The following is an 18,193-nucleotide window of genomic DNA, read 5'->3' on the forward strand; positions in this document are numbered from 1 at the left end:
CGTGTTGCAGAAGAATTCAAAGTCTGTAGCTCTGCACACAGCACTCAAAACTGTTTTCGCCGCATACGAAGCACACGCAATCTGGGCAACGCCAACATTCAAACGAGTACCGAGAGTTAGATCTGAAGAACTGCCCTCCGCGGTAGCCAACTGTAAGGTTATCATTAGGAAAACAATTGGGCAACCACTGGCATTTTCATTACCAAGCCATTAACATTAGGTAAAGTGAACAATTACGCCCACATAGTACGCAATGCAACGAGCCTCTGCCCCTTCAATTAGATCCCTTCTGGCTTTCGGTGATAGTTTGAAGAAAGAAAGGTAGGGTGCGCAAAGAAAACAATGTAAACACACAACCCGAAGCCCTGATAAGACCGCTGTCGACCTAGTGAGCGATCAATGATCATATCCTATTTTATGAATATAAGCAGTTGACGGGCTTAGACAAAATTAATATCTCATCTATGTAGACTGGTGCTCAGTAGAGAAAAAGGTGACATGTTACTTCTAAGATACTTTCAAGTCCCACTTAGGTTTAGAAATAGTTGGTGACAGGGATTCTTTTTTTTTTCTCATCTAGGCAGCGGCTGAGGCAATTTTTACTATTTTCGTACAAAGGTCATGCTAAAAGGTTCTTCTGCATAACATTTCAGGTGAGCACAAATAACACGTGTGGATCTAAGTGTGTCTCTAAAAAAGTGGAGTTCACAAAAAGGTTCTTTTTTACACGCCTATTGACGGTCCGCAAGATCGGCCACTCCTGTGAACAACATAGCTTTTAAACGAAGCTCTATCGTTTAACGTTTATACAGTCGGCTCTAGATAATTCGAAGTCGCCTAATTGGAAGGGATGCGCTGGTCCCGGCAATTTTACATGCAATCAAATGGAAGAAATGGCTTCATAATTCGAAGCTAAGAGCCGGTTAATCGATTAAGTGGGAGTTATTTCGAATAAAAAGCGTCGACGTGAGCGTCCTGTTTTGATAAAATTCAAAAATATTTAGCGCCAGAACAGCACCGTGGGCTGCACCGATGCTTGCGCCATCGGTACTCAGGTAGCGCACATTTGATAACGCGGGTGCGTATGCATCTCTCTCTTTTCAGGTCGTCAACCTTCTTTTTTTTTCGCACAGCGCTGTGTGAACTGTTTGCGGTGGACGCTATAGGCTTCGATTTGAGATATAAGTCTCAACTACCACGGCAACCCGGGTCACACGCTCGTCTCGGCGGCGACAGTCGAGATTCTGAACGTAAATAATCTATCATAGAATGCACATGTGTGTAACTTAACAGCTGAACTGAGCAAAGCGGTGGGCTGTGTATATATATATTTTGAGATATCATACCGTTACGGCTAAAGAATACGCTCTATTATTCATTGTTTTTCTCCAAGCTTTCTTATGGGGCACAACTGCGTCTACACAGAACTATAACAAATTTCCCTTGTTGCAGAAGAAGGTATTACGAATATTCGAAAACTACTACGGCGGGCCTCAATATCTAACTGTATACTTATGAACACTTTTTAAAGCATTCACTTCTTAAGGCGAATCAAATATGCTAGAACAAACTACTTCAGTGCATTAGGGACGGTGATTTATACAATACTTCCAACCCTGCTAGTGCCACGCAACATAACTTGCGGAGACGACATCGACCGATGTCTTATACAAGAACTACGGCCGGCAACACAGATTATCACATCCCCTCCTTATTCGACAAAGTTCAGAACCACATTATTTTGGCCAACGTTTGTTAAAAGCACATTAAAAATGTCCTCTTTGAACAGTTAGTTGCACATAGCTGAAATTTACCGACGCATGAAATAAATTATTGCAGTGAAATTGTAGATATCTATGCTGAAGTAAGTCTGTTTCGTGTGTATTTAGTTGTCCGTTCACTCATGCACTGCACCGAAAAATTCGCAAGTGTTGTGATACCATACCCCGTGTGAAAATTTCGTTCTGTATTCTTTGTTTTGTGCATAGTAGTCGCACATTCAGCGTTCTAGGCGCATGACCGCAATTGTATTTTTTTGTTTTTTGTTTGCTTGTTTTGGTCTTGTTTTTGTACACTCGACTGCAAGTGTGCAGTTTAGTATACTGTGCCCGCACGCTACCTACCACCCCAGAGCAGGGGCCCTAGTCAGGCTCCAAGCCTCTGCTCCCCTTTCTGTACAGAAAGAAATAATAACGAAAGCAAGAATCAAGAGGGGAGACGTTTGCAAACTAATCACCATGTCGTTATTGTGTCTTTTATTTCATTGGTAATTCGGTTATTTCGAAGTTTTTTTGCGGTTCCCGTGGACTTCGTATTAACGGGAGTCGATTGAATAGAAATTGACTGTGAATGCCTTAAATTACAGCAAAACTTGGGATAATCGGGGAATGCCATCGCTGGTAAACCTTTTACAAATTAGCGCAGGTACAATTATCGGCGCTTTTACTAAAAGCTTCTATCCCACGGCATCATTTTAGGTTAGCTTTTCTCCTAATTTAGAGTCCTACTGTTTAACAGATGCGCATGATATTTTGAGTGCGCAGAGATGCGTTGTTTTTCTTATACTATTACCCCGAATATTTCCTACAGGGAAAGAGAGAGAATGGACATTTATTGATGATCCGTAAGTACTGACATCCGGACACTCTCCCTGTGGAGGGCCTTCCTATTCCCGGATACCCAGGCTGCGACTTGCCTTCCGAGCCCTCTTTACCAACTCGTGCTGATGTCCAATGACCGGATCGGCCACGCGAGCCACCCACTGCTCAAAAGAAGGGAACGGGATGGGGGGTTGGTTTGGAGTTCGTTGGCACTCCCATACCTGGTGGTACAGGGTGCCGGGCGTGGGACAGAAATTACAAAGGAAGGGATACTGAGTGGGGTAGATAGAATGGAGGAGGGTGCTATGGGAATTGGAATTTGTCTCCAATCGCCGAAGAGTGGTGGCTTCTTGTCTGGTTAACCGAGGGTGCGGTGATGGGAATTTTCTCCTGCCAAGCCTAAAAGTGCCAGGACTTTTGAATACCGGCGAAGTGAGTCAGTTTTGATCACAGCGGAGAACGTTCCGTCTCGGGTAATGGCCCAGTGTATGTACAACCTCCCAAATTTTTAATAATATAGCGGGAGCGACGACCGATCGGCATGTCAGCGCCTTATCACGGTGCTCACCGGCAAAATAGGCGAGAGTACGCGCACGCGCATAAAACTATCTGTTGTGTGAGCGTCGTCTGCTACATTGTTCTCCTCAGTGCAACACATCCCCTGTTATTTATCGCATTATAATCCGCAGCGGCTTAAGGCCATTCCGGCCATAAAACCGGTCCTGTTCTACTTTTATTTACCTTTTCAGTGACATTCCTCGCGCTGCGCGGGGCAAGTGATCCGAAAGGGAAACCAAACGCTCATTTGATGAGCACATGCGCATCATATAACAACGGTTTCTCGACAATAAAGTCATTCCGATTCACTGGCAGGGGGTCTACCAATCTTAAGGAAACAGCGTAGCAGGTAACACTTATACAGCAGATAGCCTTATGTGCGTGCGCGTACTCTTGCCTATTTCGGTTCTCAACACCGCGTGATAAGGCCATGACATGCCGATTGGTCGTCGTTCCCGCTGTATTATTAAAAATTTGGGAGGCTGTACGTGCGGGCAGCGGCACGTGCTGCCCCATCACCTTGGAGCTATTTATGACAGGGAACCTAGACGACAGGGAACCTAGACGACAGGGAACCTAGACCAATTGTTTTCAGAATGTGCAGTGCTGGTGCAGTGATGCGCCCCCGCTGATAACTTCGACATGCCGCTTGCGATTCAGCTATTCTTGTGATGAAGTCCCTGCTGGTTGTGCCGGAAGCTAGGGCAATCGCAACTTCCTCTACAGCTTCGGTTGAAGCTAGAAGTTCCTGCCAATGAGCAACATGTAACTCTAGCATTTCGAAGACTTCATTAAGACTGATGCAAGCAGCCTCTTCACAGGTAAACAAAATGAGCTCCCAGAAAATTAACAACTCTACCAAGAGGCATAGTTTGTGACTTCGTACTGAGCTCATAAAATGTCACCAACTCCTCGACAATTCAACGAAAACAGTTCTTGCTTGCCGATTAGCCAGATAGCTTGGAACGATACAGGTTTTGTCGGCGTATATCAAACGAGTATAATCTCCTTCAGCCAAGTATATTGCGCTCCGCTTCTGTTGAGTTCAGGATAGTCTATGGAAAACTTGCAAAATCGGCGCAAGTCGATAGCTAAATGAAATCAAGTTACAGTTGTAAATACCTTCGCGTCAATTTTTTTTTCACGAAAAATCGGATATCTGACAGTTTTTATTGGATACCTGACAGTTCCCGGCAAGACCAGAGCAGATGCTAATGGTCGGTGACATTGATGGCAGAGAAGCTTGTCAGGCGGAATTTGCGCGTTTTTGTGTTGCCTGTAGTGCGTTCAACGTGCCGTTATATCGTCAGTGATGGCATAGCCACTCCATGCTTTGGTAAGGAGCACTTGGGCCACCCTCGTACCGTTGCGCGGTACGGGATTCAGCAATTTGGGAATCGTAGTTTTGAGCTTTCTTTAGCCATCATTTAATAAAGAGCTCTGGTTCGTCTGGGCTGGTGATGAAGGGTGTGGTGTGGCCGCTCGGCCGCCGAGTTCATCAGGTCGACATAACATAGAAGATATTAAAAAAAAACCAAATGATACGATAATGAAAAAATTACTAGAACCGACATGCACAAGCGCTAACCTCCAATTAAAGTTTTGGTAATAATAAGACACAAAACGTTAAATTTAAGTAACCCATAACTATAACAAAACTACCATGAGTCATCGCAATCGAGCTCCTCCTCGTGGCACTAATTAGTGAAACATTGCACGGGCTATGCAATCAAATTTTTTTTCGAGTTCTACCCAATGGCGCGTGCACTTACGCACGATTCGCCTATCGATTCATTTATGCAACATCAACAATCTTCTGGTCATCTGTCTAGCATGACTTGCGGTCATCCTGTTATCTCCAAAAAAGAACCGGCACCAAGTGACGGCAGTGATAGCCGAAGTGTCCTGTCTTGTGCAGGTGTTTGCAAAATCTGTCGTTAGTCTACCTCACATCGGCTGTTTCTAGGCACCATCTTTTTATACACATGCGTTAGAATGCAAAGTTTGTGTGTGTTGCACCCCCCTGTCCTCGCATTTCATATCTTTTGCGCTGTGCAAAGCTGTAGAATTTTTAAGTTACGCACAAGCCTATTTGCAGAGGCACAGTACATGCGCACGCCCAATTAAAAGATGGCACCTAATACCGACCCGGCCCATTGCCCACCAAGCTGCCTATATGGGCTCATCAACTCGACAAAATACGAAGGAGTAAGCCTTGCTCGATGCATTCGCCAAATGCATGAGCTTTGTGCAAAACCAGCGTTCCGCGAGGGGTGTAAGCCCATCGCCTAACTTTGAGTCCGAAACTTTCAGCCGCGTTGTGTAAGACATACCGCATCTTCGCGAGGTATTATGGGACAACAGGCAGGTGGCTAACATTCAGATTAGGGGGCTTCTTCTTATTTAAAATTTTCAGACTTTTTAAGAAGAAAATTTCTGGAGATATCAACAAAGCGTTGCATTTTTTTCGGCATCAAGCGTGACCACCAGGTCCTGTAGAATCACACCTTGAATGCTTTTGAAACTATGTCGTAACTATTCACCGAGTGTTTCATTCCATCGGTCACGAGCAGAAAAAAAAAAAACGGGTGCACTTTTTGTATTTACGGCTGTTGCCGGATTTAGCCGCGGTCCCTTTTGTAGACTGCCGGAAGCCTAGCCACGAGTCGCCGCGTTCTGTGTGCGCACGCGTGAAAGCGTGACTGAATTCAAAAGGCGAACCTCGTGACGTGTATAATGATGTGTTCACTAGGTCTCTGGGTCGATGCGTCGCTGCTCAAAAATGACGCGCGACCTCGTGCAGTCTGGTTACTCGTGATGTGCGGTCTTGTGAAAAAAAAAACTATTCTCAGAGTTTCCGTCGTGGAATCAAGCTTGTTTTGCTGCCACCAATTGACCGTCTGAAGTTTGGGAATATCTATTTTCCTCATCAAGTCCGCACGCAAATATCTTTGTTCCGGGAAGACCGTCGAACCAGTGAGTAATTACAACTTAACTGCCGAAGAAATGTCTCTTTGCTAGAGCGGGTGGACGGAGGGCTCGTTTAATGGGCCCTGCAACACTGCCGATAAAAATTTCCACTCTTTATTTCGTGCGGAGGACTTCGAAAGCTAAAAATATCGCTGCACAGAGCGACACTGCGCAATACGCTCGTAGCAGCAGATACGCCCTCCCATTTTGTCTTTGCTTGTGTTGCTGGCAACGAGAAGAACCCACCAAGGCGCCGAGTGTGCACGTCGGAGCAAGTGTGGGAGAAGCAATTTAAAGCGGTCACTGATGAATGTCATGTGATTTAAAGTTTGGGGGGGGGGGGGGGGGGTATATGCGCAGAAGGCTGGGGTATGAGACGCGCCGCAGTGGAGGGCCCCGGATTGATTTTTTGACCACCTGGGGATCTTTCACGTGTTCTAAAATTGCGAAACCCGGGCGTTTCTGCTTTTCGCCTTCATCTGAAAAGCGGCAGCCGCTGCCGGTAGTCGAACTCGCGTCCGTGGGCTCAGCAGCGAAAATTCCTGAGCTACCGCGATGGGGGATTTCAATCTTGCCATACGGCTTTGAAATGTGGTAAACAGGCTAAAAAACAAGTGCATGGTTACACAGGCTTACTTAAAGCAGCGAGGCAATTTGATAAAACATTGTCAGGGCTGCGCGAAGATTTTGAACCTACCCTTGGAAAAGCCATAGCGCATACAGACTAGGACCTTGGAGAAAACAGTTGCCACACAGCGCTAACTTCAAAAACGCCCTTTTGGAGTGCCGCTTCACAACCCCGCTACACTACCAAACACGCACACACACAAATCCCCCTCTTGTCACCATAGTTGCAAACTAACCGTTCTTGGAACAAGATCCCATCAAAATTCAATGAAAACTGCCGCGAATGCCAGGACAAAGGAAATCTATTCCACACAGCCTGGAATTGTCCAATAGGCACAGAACGCATATAACGCTTGAGATATTGGAGGCAGCGCAGCTCCCAGCTCTTCCTTGCAGGATCAGCAGAACGACGGACGGACGGACCCGCCGTGGTGGCTCAGTGGCTAAGGCATTGCGCTGCTGAGCACAAGGTCGCGGGTTCGATTCCCGGCCGCGGCGGCCGCTTTTCTGATGGAGGCGAAAAGCAAAAACGCCCGTGTGTACGAGATTTCGGCGCACGTTAAAGATCCCCAGGTGGTCAAAATTAATCCGGAGCCCTCCACTACGGCGCGCCTCATCGCCTGCGTTGCGTCGGCGCGTTAAACCCCACAATCAATCAATCAAACGCCTGCATATAAGTACTCACACCATTATGGCAGCCTCCCTGCCAATACCAACGTGTTGCGGCGGTGCGAAAAAATGAGGACTTCTTATCTGACAGACCGAGCGATGGCACATTTACGCGCGACGACCCTGCTCTGATAATAGGCCAGCCTCAAATATCTCCCTCGCATTATGCTTCCTACGCCTCGTCCTGACATCGCACATGTCAAACCGTGGCGCGCAGCCAAAGTCAGGGCAGCGAGCAAACAAATCCCGATAGATGCTGACTTTCGGTCACGGGTTCTCACGTGCGCGAGCGTTTCATGTTTAAAAAAAGTGCGTGTAACCTACGTTGTGCATGGTTCTGTTCAAATGAAGCGAAATATTCTGTGAAGAACGGTGGAACCCAGCCTTGAAGACCCGTACGCGAGGAGAAAGTAGGACAACACACACGCTGGGACTAGCAACACTTTAATGAATAAATTTCGAAGGAAAAACAAGGTCAGGGCATGCGCCGTAAAAATTAAGGTAAGAAGACCAGCTGATGACGCAATTCGGTTCAATTTGCGGCTCCCCTACCAAGAATTTCAGTTTTGTCAAAAAGGGGGGTGCATCCACAACCCATTGCCGAGGTTGTGGATGCAGGCCCCTCTTTGACAAAACTGATATAATTGGTAGGGGAGCCACAAATTGAATCGAATTGCGTGATCAGCTGGCCTTCTTACCTGAATTTTTACGGCGCAAGCCCTGACCTTGTTTTTTCTTCGAAATTTATTCATTAAAGTGTTGCTAGTCCCAGCGTGTGTGTTGTCCTACTTTCTCCTCGTTTACACGTCTTCAAGGCTGGGTTCCACCGTTCTTCAAAGTACGTACAGAGGTCAAAACTGTTAGCAACAACGTGCGAACGCGTGGCCTTCGATACGTGCAGCGCAGCCTGGTGATAGCCACCGGCTTGACCAGCGAGATTTGCGGCAGCTAGGCATGCGAAAGCCATTGCTGCTGCTTCCGTGTTTTGGGGGGAAAGCTTCGACTCCGAAAGTCCCTCGCCACGACCCCCGCCAGAACCTATATTAAACGTTATCTGACGCTGATAACCAGCCCAGTCTTGTCGTAGCCTTTTTGTATGGTTAGAATATAAATAAGGGGGACTTGGAAACCATACCAAAGGCGAAAACGAGACTGCCCTGGTTATCAGCTTCAGATAATGTTTGATATAGGCGAAGGCGGCGTTCGTGGCGAGCGACTTTCGACGTCGAAGCTTTCCCCCCAAAACACGGAAGCATTAGCAATGGCTTTCGCATGCCTAGCTGCCGCAAATCTCGCTGGTCAAGCCGGTGGCTATCACCAGGCTGCGATGCACGTATCGCAGGCCACGCGTTCGCGCGTTGTTGTTAACAGTTTTGACCTCTGTACAAACAGGCCCAACATCAAACTTTTCTACTAAATATTTTACTCGTTTCGAGGTCCAAAAAGTAACGGGCATACCTTACTCGTTCCCCATCACAGAAGATAACCTACAAGTAACTCGTGCGCATAAGGGTTGCTTGTACTTGGTTCCTCGTTAGCCGGTGAACCCGTGCAGTGCTTCAGGGGCTAACGCTGGAGCGCAGCTGAGCTTAAGGACGCCCAGACTGCGGCGACCGTTCTACTGGTAGAGTCAACAAACTAAAACGCCTTTAGGACGTGATTTCGGCAGACGGTAAAGATCCTCCTGCGGTTTAAATTAATCTGCAGCCCCAATCTACAGCAGGATCATAGATAAGTACACTTTCACGCGTGAAACGCCCACCATGATCACTAACGCGTTATGCAAGTTTTTTTTTTGGGCATAACGCGTACGTCCGTCGGCCCGCATATGTCTGTGCACAGGGTACATGTGTATGCGTTCGTACGTGCATTAATGGCTGCACGGACGACCGAACATATTAGATAGGCAGGTCCGCGTCTGTTTATCCCCACGCAAGAATGGATACACACGCGTATCCGGAAGTCCATTGTATCCATAAGCGTACTCGTCCCAACAGTTGTATTTCCGGGTCTACGTCCTCTACTACTACGGAGCTGCGTATTATGCACTATGAATGGAACCAATTCAAATGCATGCATACTCTCCCGAACGTTAGCATGTTCGGGTGTAGGAATACATAATGTGCAAATTAGACCTTATAGTATAACCACTGATTATCGGCTCTTCTTTTAACATGTGTAATTTAGTGTTTTATCAACATCTCTTCTCTTGATTTTTTTTTTCAATATCGTTGAAATTCACGCGCTCCCATTATGTTCAACAGTGTTTTCAATGCTGAAGCCTTAAATTCGCCATTATGCTAAAATTCAGCGCCCGGCGTCGACGTGATGGAGCGGTGTCGAAAAAATGGCCGTCTGTCCTAACAGAATAAAACTAAAGAAAAAATTGGTGAATGACGGCCCAGCACGCGGTTAGTGAAAATCTAACGCCCCTTTCTGGAAGAAAGATAGCTGAAACACGAAGGTTTCTCCGATGCAAATGTAAGGTCGACACTCAAATCAGTCAGAGTTAAAACCTATGTGATGGTACGGGTGATCTGAATGTGCTGATTCGGTTAGCCCAGCGTTGTTGATTTGGAATTTGGCTGATTGGATTGTGGACTTTGTATTTGTATCGGGGAACGCATCGCGTTTCATCATCATCATCATCATCGTGTGTCCTCCCATCACGTAAAATTGGCTGTCCTGCAGTGCGTTTTCTTTTCCGACACCGCCACAAGTACGACATAGAAAGCTTCGCTTTAGAAATTGGGTGAACTTAAGTCTGGGGTTTGAACTCGGCCCATAAGGTGAAGCTTGCATATCCCACTCTCCGGCCGGTCCTCACTCAGCTCTAGCCATTGCTTCAGGTAGACCTAGTGAATTCTGAGTAACAAACAGCGCAGGAACAGGGCGATGGGAGGCCCACACAAACACGGCGCTGACCAACACCTCCTGTTTATTGTCGCGAACAGGCAATGAACACGAAGACAGAAAACACGTGACATACTAATCTGGGATTGACAACTGTGAAAACAATAATAAACGCAAAAAACTAAACTTCCATGGCACAGTAATCTGCACTACTGTTAAACCCGCAGCAGCCAGCACAGTTTATATCATGAGCGGCCCACACAATCTCTCCTAGTTACCAAGATAGTCAATTTATTTCCCAGTAAGATGTTCTTATGCAATCCTGTTGCCCGGTGTGAATTTCCCATGCTTCTCCGATCTCCAACCGCTCTTATCTGTGGGCCGCTCTGATATAAACTGTGCTGGATGCTGCGGATTTAACAGTAGTGCAGATTACTGTGTCATAGATGTTTTTTTTTTTAGTTTTTCGCGTTTATTATTGTTGTTACATTTGTCATTCCAAGATTGGTATGTGACGTGTTTTCGGTATTTTCGTATTCATTGCATGTTCATGACAATAAACATCAGTTGTTAGCCAGCGCCGTGTTTGTGTCATCCTCCCATCGTCCTGTTCTTGCGCTGTTTGTAACTCAGTTGTGTACCAACTGGCCCACCTACAATGTGTGTTGCTAGGGAAGGCATTTGGGCCGTCGATTTCAGTACGCGTGTCAGAGGCATGTGCCAAAGGCCTACAGGAGTAATTTCTGCATGCTAATTACAGACGACAGCACAGAACGTTTACGCTAAAAGCGTATACGTAAGGCTAACGAGATGAAGGAGAACGAAACAACAGAAAAGAAAACAAGGCAAAAGGAAGATGATCATGATGATGTTGATGGGACGACACAATCGCACCACCGGAGGCCTACGGGACTAATTTGATCATGCAATTAGGTCATGATCATGATCATGCAATTTGATCATGATCAGTATCGAAGCACGTCTGCATTAACAGCGTGTGTGTAGGGATGACGATGACGGCGATTGTTAGAGCCCCTCAGTAAGAGAACGACGGAATGGATTGAAGGGTCCAACCAACCAACCACGGAATGGGAAAGAAAGTATGACGAATGCGAGGACACAACCATACTACTGGACACGTTTCTGTATGAGTCTCTACTGCGATGTACTCTAAAGCGTCTACCTTAGCGGAAGCTGCAGTGTGCAACCTAGTTTCCCACAAAAGTACGCCCCGGAAGAAAATGAAAAAAAAAAAAAATACCGCACTGCGAGGAAAGAGGCGGGAGCTCGCTCTACCATAAAACCAACCCCCGGCGACGCCACAGCAACCGTTACAACGTGAAGGTTACACGGCAGGCGTATATCACTCCGACGACGACGACATTGTCGCAACAAGAGATGACATAATCACGACAGCCCCTATCATTAGACAATGTAAGATCGTATAGCTTGAAATGAAATGTCCTGCTTTCTCATTCCCGCTCGGAAGTGGTTTTTTCCTCGCAACATTCTATTTAGTATTTGTTCGCTTTGTCTAATGTTATCACCACTAGGCGTACCTTGCCCCATTGTGTAATGCCCTCTTGAGAAACAAATGAGATGCGATGAAAAGTTTGCACGAATTGCACAACTATCTTTCTAAGAACATTCGCCGGTTTTGTAGGCACCCTTTATCCGCGTGTTATTTACGACTGTGTTGCTTATCGGACTGGCGCGGAAAGAAGTCCACTTCAGCTCTTCCTGTAAATGCGTCATTCCGATTACCGATTCTTATCCTTGGGTATTCAGGACAGCTAGGTGAAGGGTATTTCTTGTCCCTTGTAAAACATCCTGTCCTGCTTCCGAGATAACAGTCCCTTTGTCCGCATGCCTCATCGTCTGTGCTGCACCGTGATAACAGCCGTTATCACATCAAACGCGTAAAGAAGACTTCATGTATGCACTTGAGCATATTCAGTCTACTGCACACTTTCCTTCAGAGCAGTAGCCTCCTTTCCGAGCTTTCAAGTCTACCTTACTCTTAGGTAAGTTCGTCGTCATCGCACTCATGTAGCAGGCGTGTTTCGTTGCAGGGGCTGCGTTCTGGCCGTTGGAAGCTTGCTTCTCACTGTTTTTTTTTGTTGTTTTTGTTGTTGCTGTTGTTGTTGTTGTTCAGAAAAGAAAACGTATAAGTACGTTTAATTTTGCACTGGCGCCCATTATACTCGCACGAACGCGAACTTCAAAAAAAGAAAAAGGAAGAAAACGAGCACGTACTTCGAAAACGAAATTGTTTTCTAGGTTATTGCTTCTAAGACAATTCGCTTCTCGAATCTCGCGGTTTACAGCCTGGATACATCTTCTGAGCGTATTAGTGCGCAAGTGCTAGCGGGATCAGCCATAAGATGTCTGTACCCGTACTCGGAGGCTCCGCAAGAGCGAACGATAGCCCAACGGAGAAGAAAGAGGACGACTTATGTCAGCATGCACCGCACCTGCGCTGTGGGGAAGTGCGGCGGAGGACGGGAGCGTGGCTTGACGCGCGCGGGTTTGTGTGTATGCGCACGTCCTCCGTGATCAGCAACGGCGCGAGCGGAGGCGCGGCCCCAATGAGGGGGAAGGGTGATGGGCGCAAAAGTGCAATGCATCACATTGAAAGGGCAAGGAGATTAAGTACAAGTTTCATTTATTTAAAAAGACTGCTTTGTCCTATTAAGAAAACAGAAATTTTACTGCAACCTAAATTTAGGCATCAAGGATAAGAACTGAAGTGGGGGCAACAGCCATGCCACATTCCGGAGATTTCTTTATGACGTCACAAAATCTTGTTTGTGCGAACTGCAGCCGCCGACCAAAGCGTGCACTGCCAAGAAACATGACTGGGCAAATTTGGTAGGGCCTTTGGTTTCATTCGGTAGTACCACTTGAATGCTGACGTGCAGTTGACACAGTGATAACTAAGTTTTTAGGGATGACCTCTATTGGGCCCCGCTGCCGGTGTTGCGTCATGTAGCACAACATTTCAATGTTTTGCAAAGCTTCTTGCTAGTTTTCTTGTTGCTGTTGCTGTTGATAAAAGCCTTTCGTAGCTTGAATACAGCGGGGCGAGTTACCAAACTCTAGTTCTTTCAAACTGAACCTGGGGCGGTACTCTCGTGTTTTGTCCGTTTTGTGCCCATTTCAAAAGTGTCAGTTTTGAGCAAGCCCTGACTGGCTAAAAGCGAACACCCTGATGTGACGCCATACAAGCCCGGCGGAGCTATGAGCCGCGGCTTCCCATGAGCAGACGATTTGGAGCAGACGATGTTTTGTCGCCTTGTTCTTGGTTCGTTGGCGGAACAATGAACACATAAAAGATGTTTTAAAATAATTTTAGTCGTTTAAAATGTGTTTACTAGAACATTCGTGCAAAAGTCAACCCTAAGCCCGCCTACAACTGAACGTACACCACAACAAAACGGATGCAAAACGGACAAACAGGAGAATACCGCCCCTGGTTGTACTTTGTCTTCAGGGCCCCATGCCGCCTAAGCCAATTCAGAGCCGATGCTCGTAGCCAGTGCAGCTTCGCTGACTATAACCCCAGTCTGGATGGTTTTGTTCCTATCGTTGAGGCTGCTTCTGTGCCCACGCTGCAGGTGTCCAGGCCCAGCATGCGTCGCGAGGAGGCGACATGGCTCGTGGGGGAGTTCCTGCTGCTGGCGCTCGCCGCCTGCAGCAGCGCCGAGGACCCGCGGGTTGGCGCAGAGGGGCTGGCCCGCAGCTTGCAAAAGAAGGTTCGCTGCTCGCCCGCCGGACTGAGCGCCTTCGAGTGCGTACAGGTGAGCTCCAGTGCCTAGTCACTTCCGAGTCGTCAATGTGAAAGCATTAATGTCCAGCTGAACGCGGCTGAGTGCTCCCCCCAGTTTTGCGGTGCGAGTAATTAGAGAGTTTTAGCTGACCGTTTTTGACGGTCCGCTCCGCTCCGATAGCAAGCGGGAGTGCCATTGCGCATGCGTGGCGCGCTAGGGCACTACCAGCGATACCGGAACGGAGCCCCGCTCCACTATCCGGGGCCTCTTAGCGGACTTTCAAGCGGCAGCATACGATACCGCAAGGAATTCCAACATGGCTGCCCCCCGCGAGGCGAGCGCGCTACGGTGAACTCCGTTGCTTCATTTGAAACACGAGTGACCAAACCGCGAAAGCGCTTTCGAATAGGCAAAGGTGCCCGCACCTCAACGAGCTTTAGGACGGAAGCAAAAAACGTCGTCCGAAGCGCGAGCCTACTTCTATGCAGCGCCGAGAAAGACAGCCCTGTCTTGGCTAACGTTGGACGGCTTCTTTTAGATTATTTAGGACCATTATACTGTGTGAGCGACTACGTTATATTAAAAAGTTGAAATATGGCACTTAATACCGTATTTCACTTTATGTGAGCCACCAAAATACCAATTCTTATCTTTACTGTGGGATGACGTTTTTGTTTACACACGCACAGGACACGACCAGTGACGCGAATTATTACCCGTCGAGGGGGACACGGTTATCGCTTAGCTAAAAGCCTCTGTTTGTGTGGCTGACGCTCTGGTTGTGCTGAGCGGGCCGTTGGGAGTGAAGCGGATCGTCAGAGACGGTCAGCTAACTCTCTCTATTATGACTGTTGCGCCGCTTTGCCAGGTCAGTGGGGCGCGTGCTTGATACGCCGCCGAACACTAAACTCACGGCCACTGTTGCAAGTCTCTGCATCGTGCTTCCCACGTGGCTGTGCATAGCCTAGCAGCGCAGTCCTTTTGTTTTTATCCTAGTGCGAAGCCTGTGGCTCGCACTGCCGTCACTTTAGCTTCCATGTTCGTGCACGAGTGCGCGATTGAAGGTTGCGAACATGTCTTCTAAGTTCTTTGTCTGGCCCTTATCTCGAATAGCGCTGAGAACGAAAGCTGAGAGCAGTGCGCCAGAGAGGACGGTGCTGACTTCATGCGCAAGCCATATGTATACGCTCCACCAAAAACCGTTTGTCTGTCCCAGACGCCAACGCCCGGCGCCGGCTTTTTCGCACAGTTAGCCGTTTAATGTTTTCGCATTAAGACGCTGCATTGTCTTTTCTGGCCCACTTAAACGGAGATGTCGAAACCGCGCAAGAGCCGTGCCCCGCCTGGCTGGCTGATTACGACGTGGGAAAGGAGAGCGTTTGGTGCTTTGCGCAATCTTCCCCCGGCTTTGGAAGGACAAAAATGTGGGCCGTCTCGCACGCACGCACAGGCACGTCCAGCCTATTGACGCTGCCAATCGCTTTGAGTTCGAATAAAACAAAAATGAAAGGTAGTTTTCATTTCTCTGCAATTATAAGAAGCATCTACTGAGTGCGTACTTGTGAAACCACTTCAGCAGGGCGACTGCTGCATAATACCGTAATTTCGCGATTCTAAGCACCCCCCCCCCTGATTCCAATTGCCCTCCCCTACTTTCGGGGAAAAAAACGGGAAAAACAATTACACCATCTTCCCGTAGGGAGAACCCTGAGTAGTATGCGAAGCAGCCATGGGGCCGACTGAAGTTCCCATTAGTTTTCAGTTCGTCGTTTCCGGTGACGTTAAGCTTCGCGTGCCTTCGTTGTATCAGTAGCTTCTTGACGTAGTGTGAATGAGTGAAGGACATAAGGTGCGTTCGTAGCACATGCTCCCGTCTCGGTTTGTAGCACAGTGGGAAGAGCGCCACGTACCTCCCGTTGCGGCTAGAGAGTAGTGTGACCGACACCGGGCGCCGCCTAACTATTTCTTTTTATAGTGGACTGCGCTGACGTCAGCCCAAACGCTCAGGTGGCTGAAGAGACGCGCATGCGTAGTAGAGTGCGGACAGCGGACAACGAGGGAGGGAGGGACACAGCCCCGATCATGAGATGCTTCGCATCTAAAACGTTTGATTGATTGATTGATTGATTGATTGATTGATTGATTGATTGATTGATTGATTGATTGATTGATTGATTGATTGATTGATTGATCAAACTTTATTATGCAAAAGAGTGAGCCCCCTCTCCACGCCCCCCCCCCCCCTCCCACCGGGTGGCATACGGATCTAAGCACCTCCTTTTCCAAGCAACCAGCCCAAGGTGGATTTTACACAAGTGGAAGGGCCCGAGTTGACGTTTGGGCCAAGTCATTTATGAAGTTTGCAATCACAAACACCTCAACGGAACAGAAGACGACCTGCTGGGGGAACTGACAGCGGTGGCCGAAGCGGCACAACACTTTAGTGGTAGTGAGGGTGGCTGAGGATCAGACATAAGTGTTGGGTTCACTGTCTACCTATTTATGTTTTGAATGTTTACCAAATAAAACATTATTCCTTGCGCCTGTCTTGTTGAGATACGGCCGCGAAAACAAAAGGGGGGGGGGGTAATTTAGGTTTTTCGAGTCCTTTTTTTTAGGTTTTTCGAGTGGGCATCGCGAGCGTAAAAAAAAAGGGGGCGCTTAGAGTCGAGTAAATACGGTATATACAAGCTCGGTAATTCGGACTGCAAGCGGACGCTACCTCATTTCGAAGTAACGAGAGTTCGAACTAACGAAAGTGAATGACAAAACCGTAGAATGCGATTGGGGAGCAGTAGAGCTAGCCAGCAACTGAATGATTAGAAAAATCCGCGATTGGAGCCTGCCTTTTATCATTCAAGGCAAAAACCGACATTTCTGCTCTATGTAGAGGAAGACTTCCTCTTCGCGTACACTTAAAACTGGGGAAGAGACGGGTAGCATTCCTTGTGGTCATTCTTTCTGAGCGATGGCCGCTTTATCCGCCCTTATCCTCGTAGTCACTGGCAGCGACTGGATCTACGCTTCCAACCTCAGAAATGATGCAACTGTCAGCAAGCCCCGCACTGAACTCGTGTCCACATCGACGTAGTTCGCAAAGAAACGTCTCCCAAAACATCGGCTATGGTTGCCTTAGATAAGATTTTACCCAATTTACGTTTTTTTCTGCGTTCTTCTCTGCCTTCCGGAGGCCGATGCTGCCTCGTGCGTAGGCAGCGGGTATGGTCCACTGGCCATAGGCCAGGAACGGAGAGAGAGAGAGAGAGAGAGAGAGAGAGAGAGAGAGAGAGAGAGAGAGAGAGAAAGAGAGAGAAAACTTTTATTGCAGCAAGGGCAAATTCGGGGGAGGGGTGGTGACCGAGGAAGGAAGGTCCCCAGTGAATTTGGCAGCCCGACCGACGATGGCATCTTGCACCGCCGAATCCGAGCTGCCCAACGCCCTCGGAACGGAACTGCGGGCGCGGTTGGGCGCAATTATCCATTGCGGAGACCACTCGCGTCCCAATTAACAGGCTTTTTGTACGCAGTTTTCTTTGAAGGCTTGGCGGTACCGAATCGTATAGTTAGAATTATCGATAAATAAGAATGATTGAAAATCAAATGAACGAGAGTTGTCGCTGTATATGTTCCAGAAAGCACGGAAGGCTATTAAGAACAGTAGATCGGGCCGAACCATCACAAGCAGCAAAAGGGGAATGGGATAGGTAAAAATTACGGCGACGAAATGCCGATACTGGTGGACAACAAAAGAAGCGTCAGATGGCCAATGCCGCTGCTAAAGCGAGGAAATGTGACCACTGGGATGTTTAGAAGGATAAGCACGGTTGGCACAGTGTACGAGGACCATGCGTGAAACGCCCCGTTGGGGACCTTTGTGAAGTCGGAACGAGGCGTGCGCATGAGCCGAGCCTCAATTCGCGAGGGTGAGGGACACGATGCTCACGTATTTCTACGGATCCACCAGTGGATCTTCAAGTGTTTTTCGTAGGAGTGTACGAATAGCGATTTTTGCTTTCGAAGCAAATAAGGATTTCGTCTGAATAGTTCAACATCAAAAGAATATTGTCCGATTTCCGATAAGAGAATTTCAGTTAACAATTTCTCAAACCTGCTTCAGTAACTAGCTTGTGGAAAAATAAAAGGCTC

At 47.7% G+C, this 18,193-nt stretch overlaps 1 protein-coding gene across 6 annotated transcripts in view; it reads left to right on the forward strand.

Annotated features, from left to right (window-relative positions):
- The window catches only part of LOC144179670 (zinc transporter ZIP10-like), a 148,648-nt gene that overhangs the window by 94,966 nt on the left and 35,489 nt on the right, over positions 1 to 18,193 (forward strand). For 4 of the 6 annotated variants that reach the window (XM_077708120.1, XM_077708115.1, XM_077708116.1 and 1 more), the window contains one exon: positions 13,895 to 14,077. In XM_077708120.1, the coding sequence (XP_077564246.1) occupies positions 13,910 to 14,077 (168 nt within the window). In that variant the 5' untranslated portion in view covers positions 13,895 to 13,909. Of the gene's footprint in view, positions 1 to 5,999; positions 6,135 to 12,153; positions 12,302 to 13,894; positions 14,078 to 18,193 lie in introns of those variants that run through there. The other 2 variants (XM_077708119.1, XM_077708118.1) reach the window with 2 other exon arrangements.

The sequence above is a fragment of the Haemaphysalis longicornis genome, unplaced genomic scaffold, assembly GCF_048455015.1.
Source record: "Haemaphysalis longicornis isolate Haplotype H1 unplaced genomic scaffold, Haemaphysalis longicornis Haplotype H1 scaffold_4, whole genome shotgun sequence".
NCBI lineage: Eukaryota > Metazoa > Arthropoda > Arachnida > Ixodida > Ixodidae > Haemaphysalis > Haemaphysalis longicornis.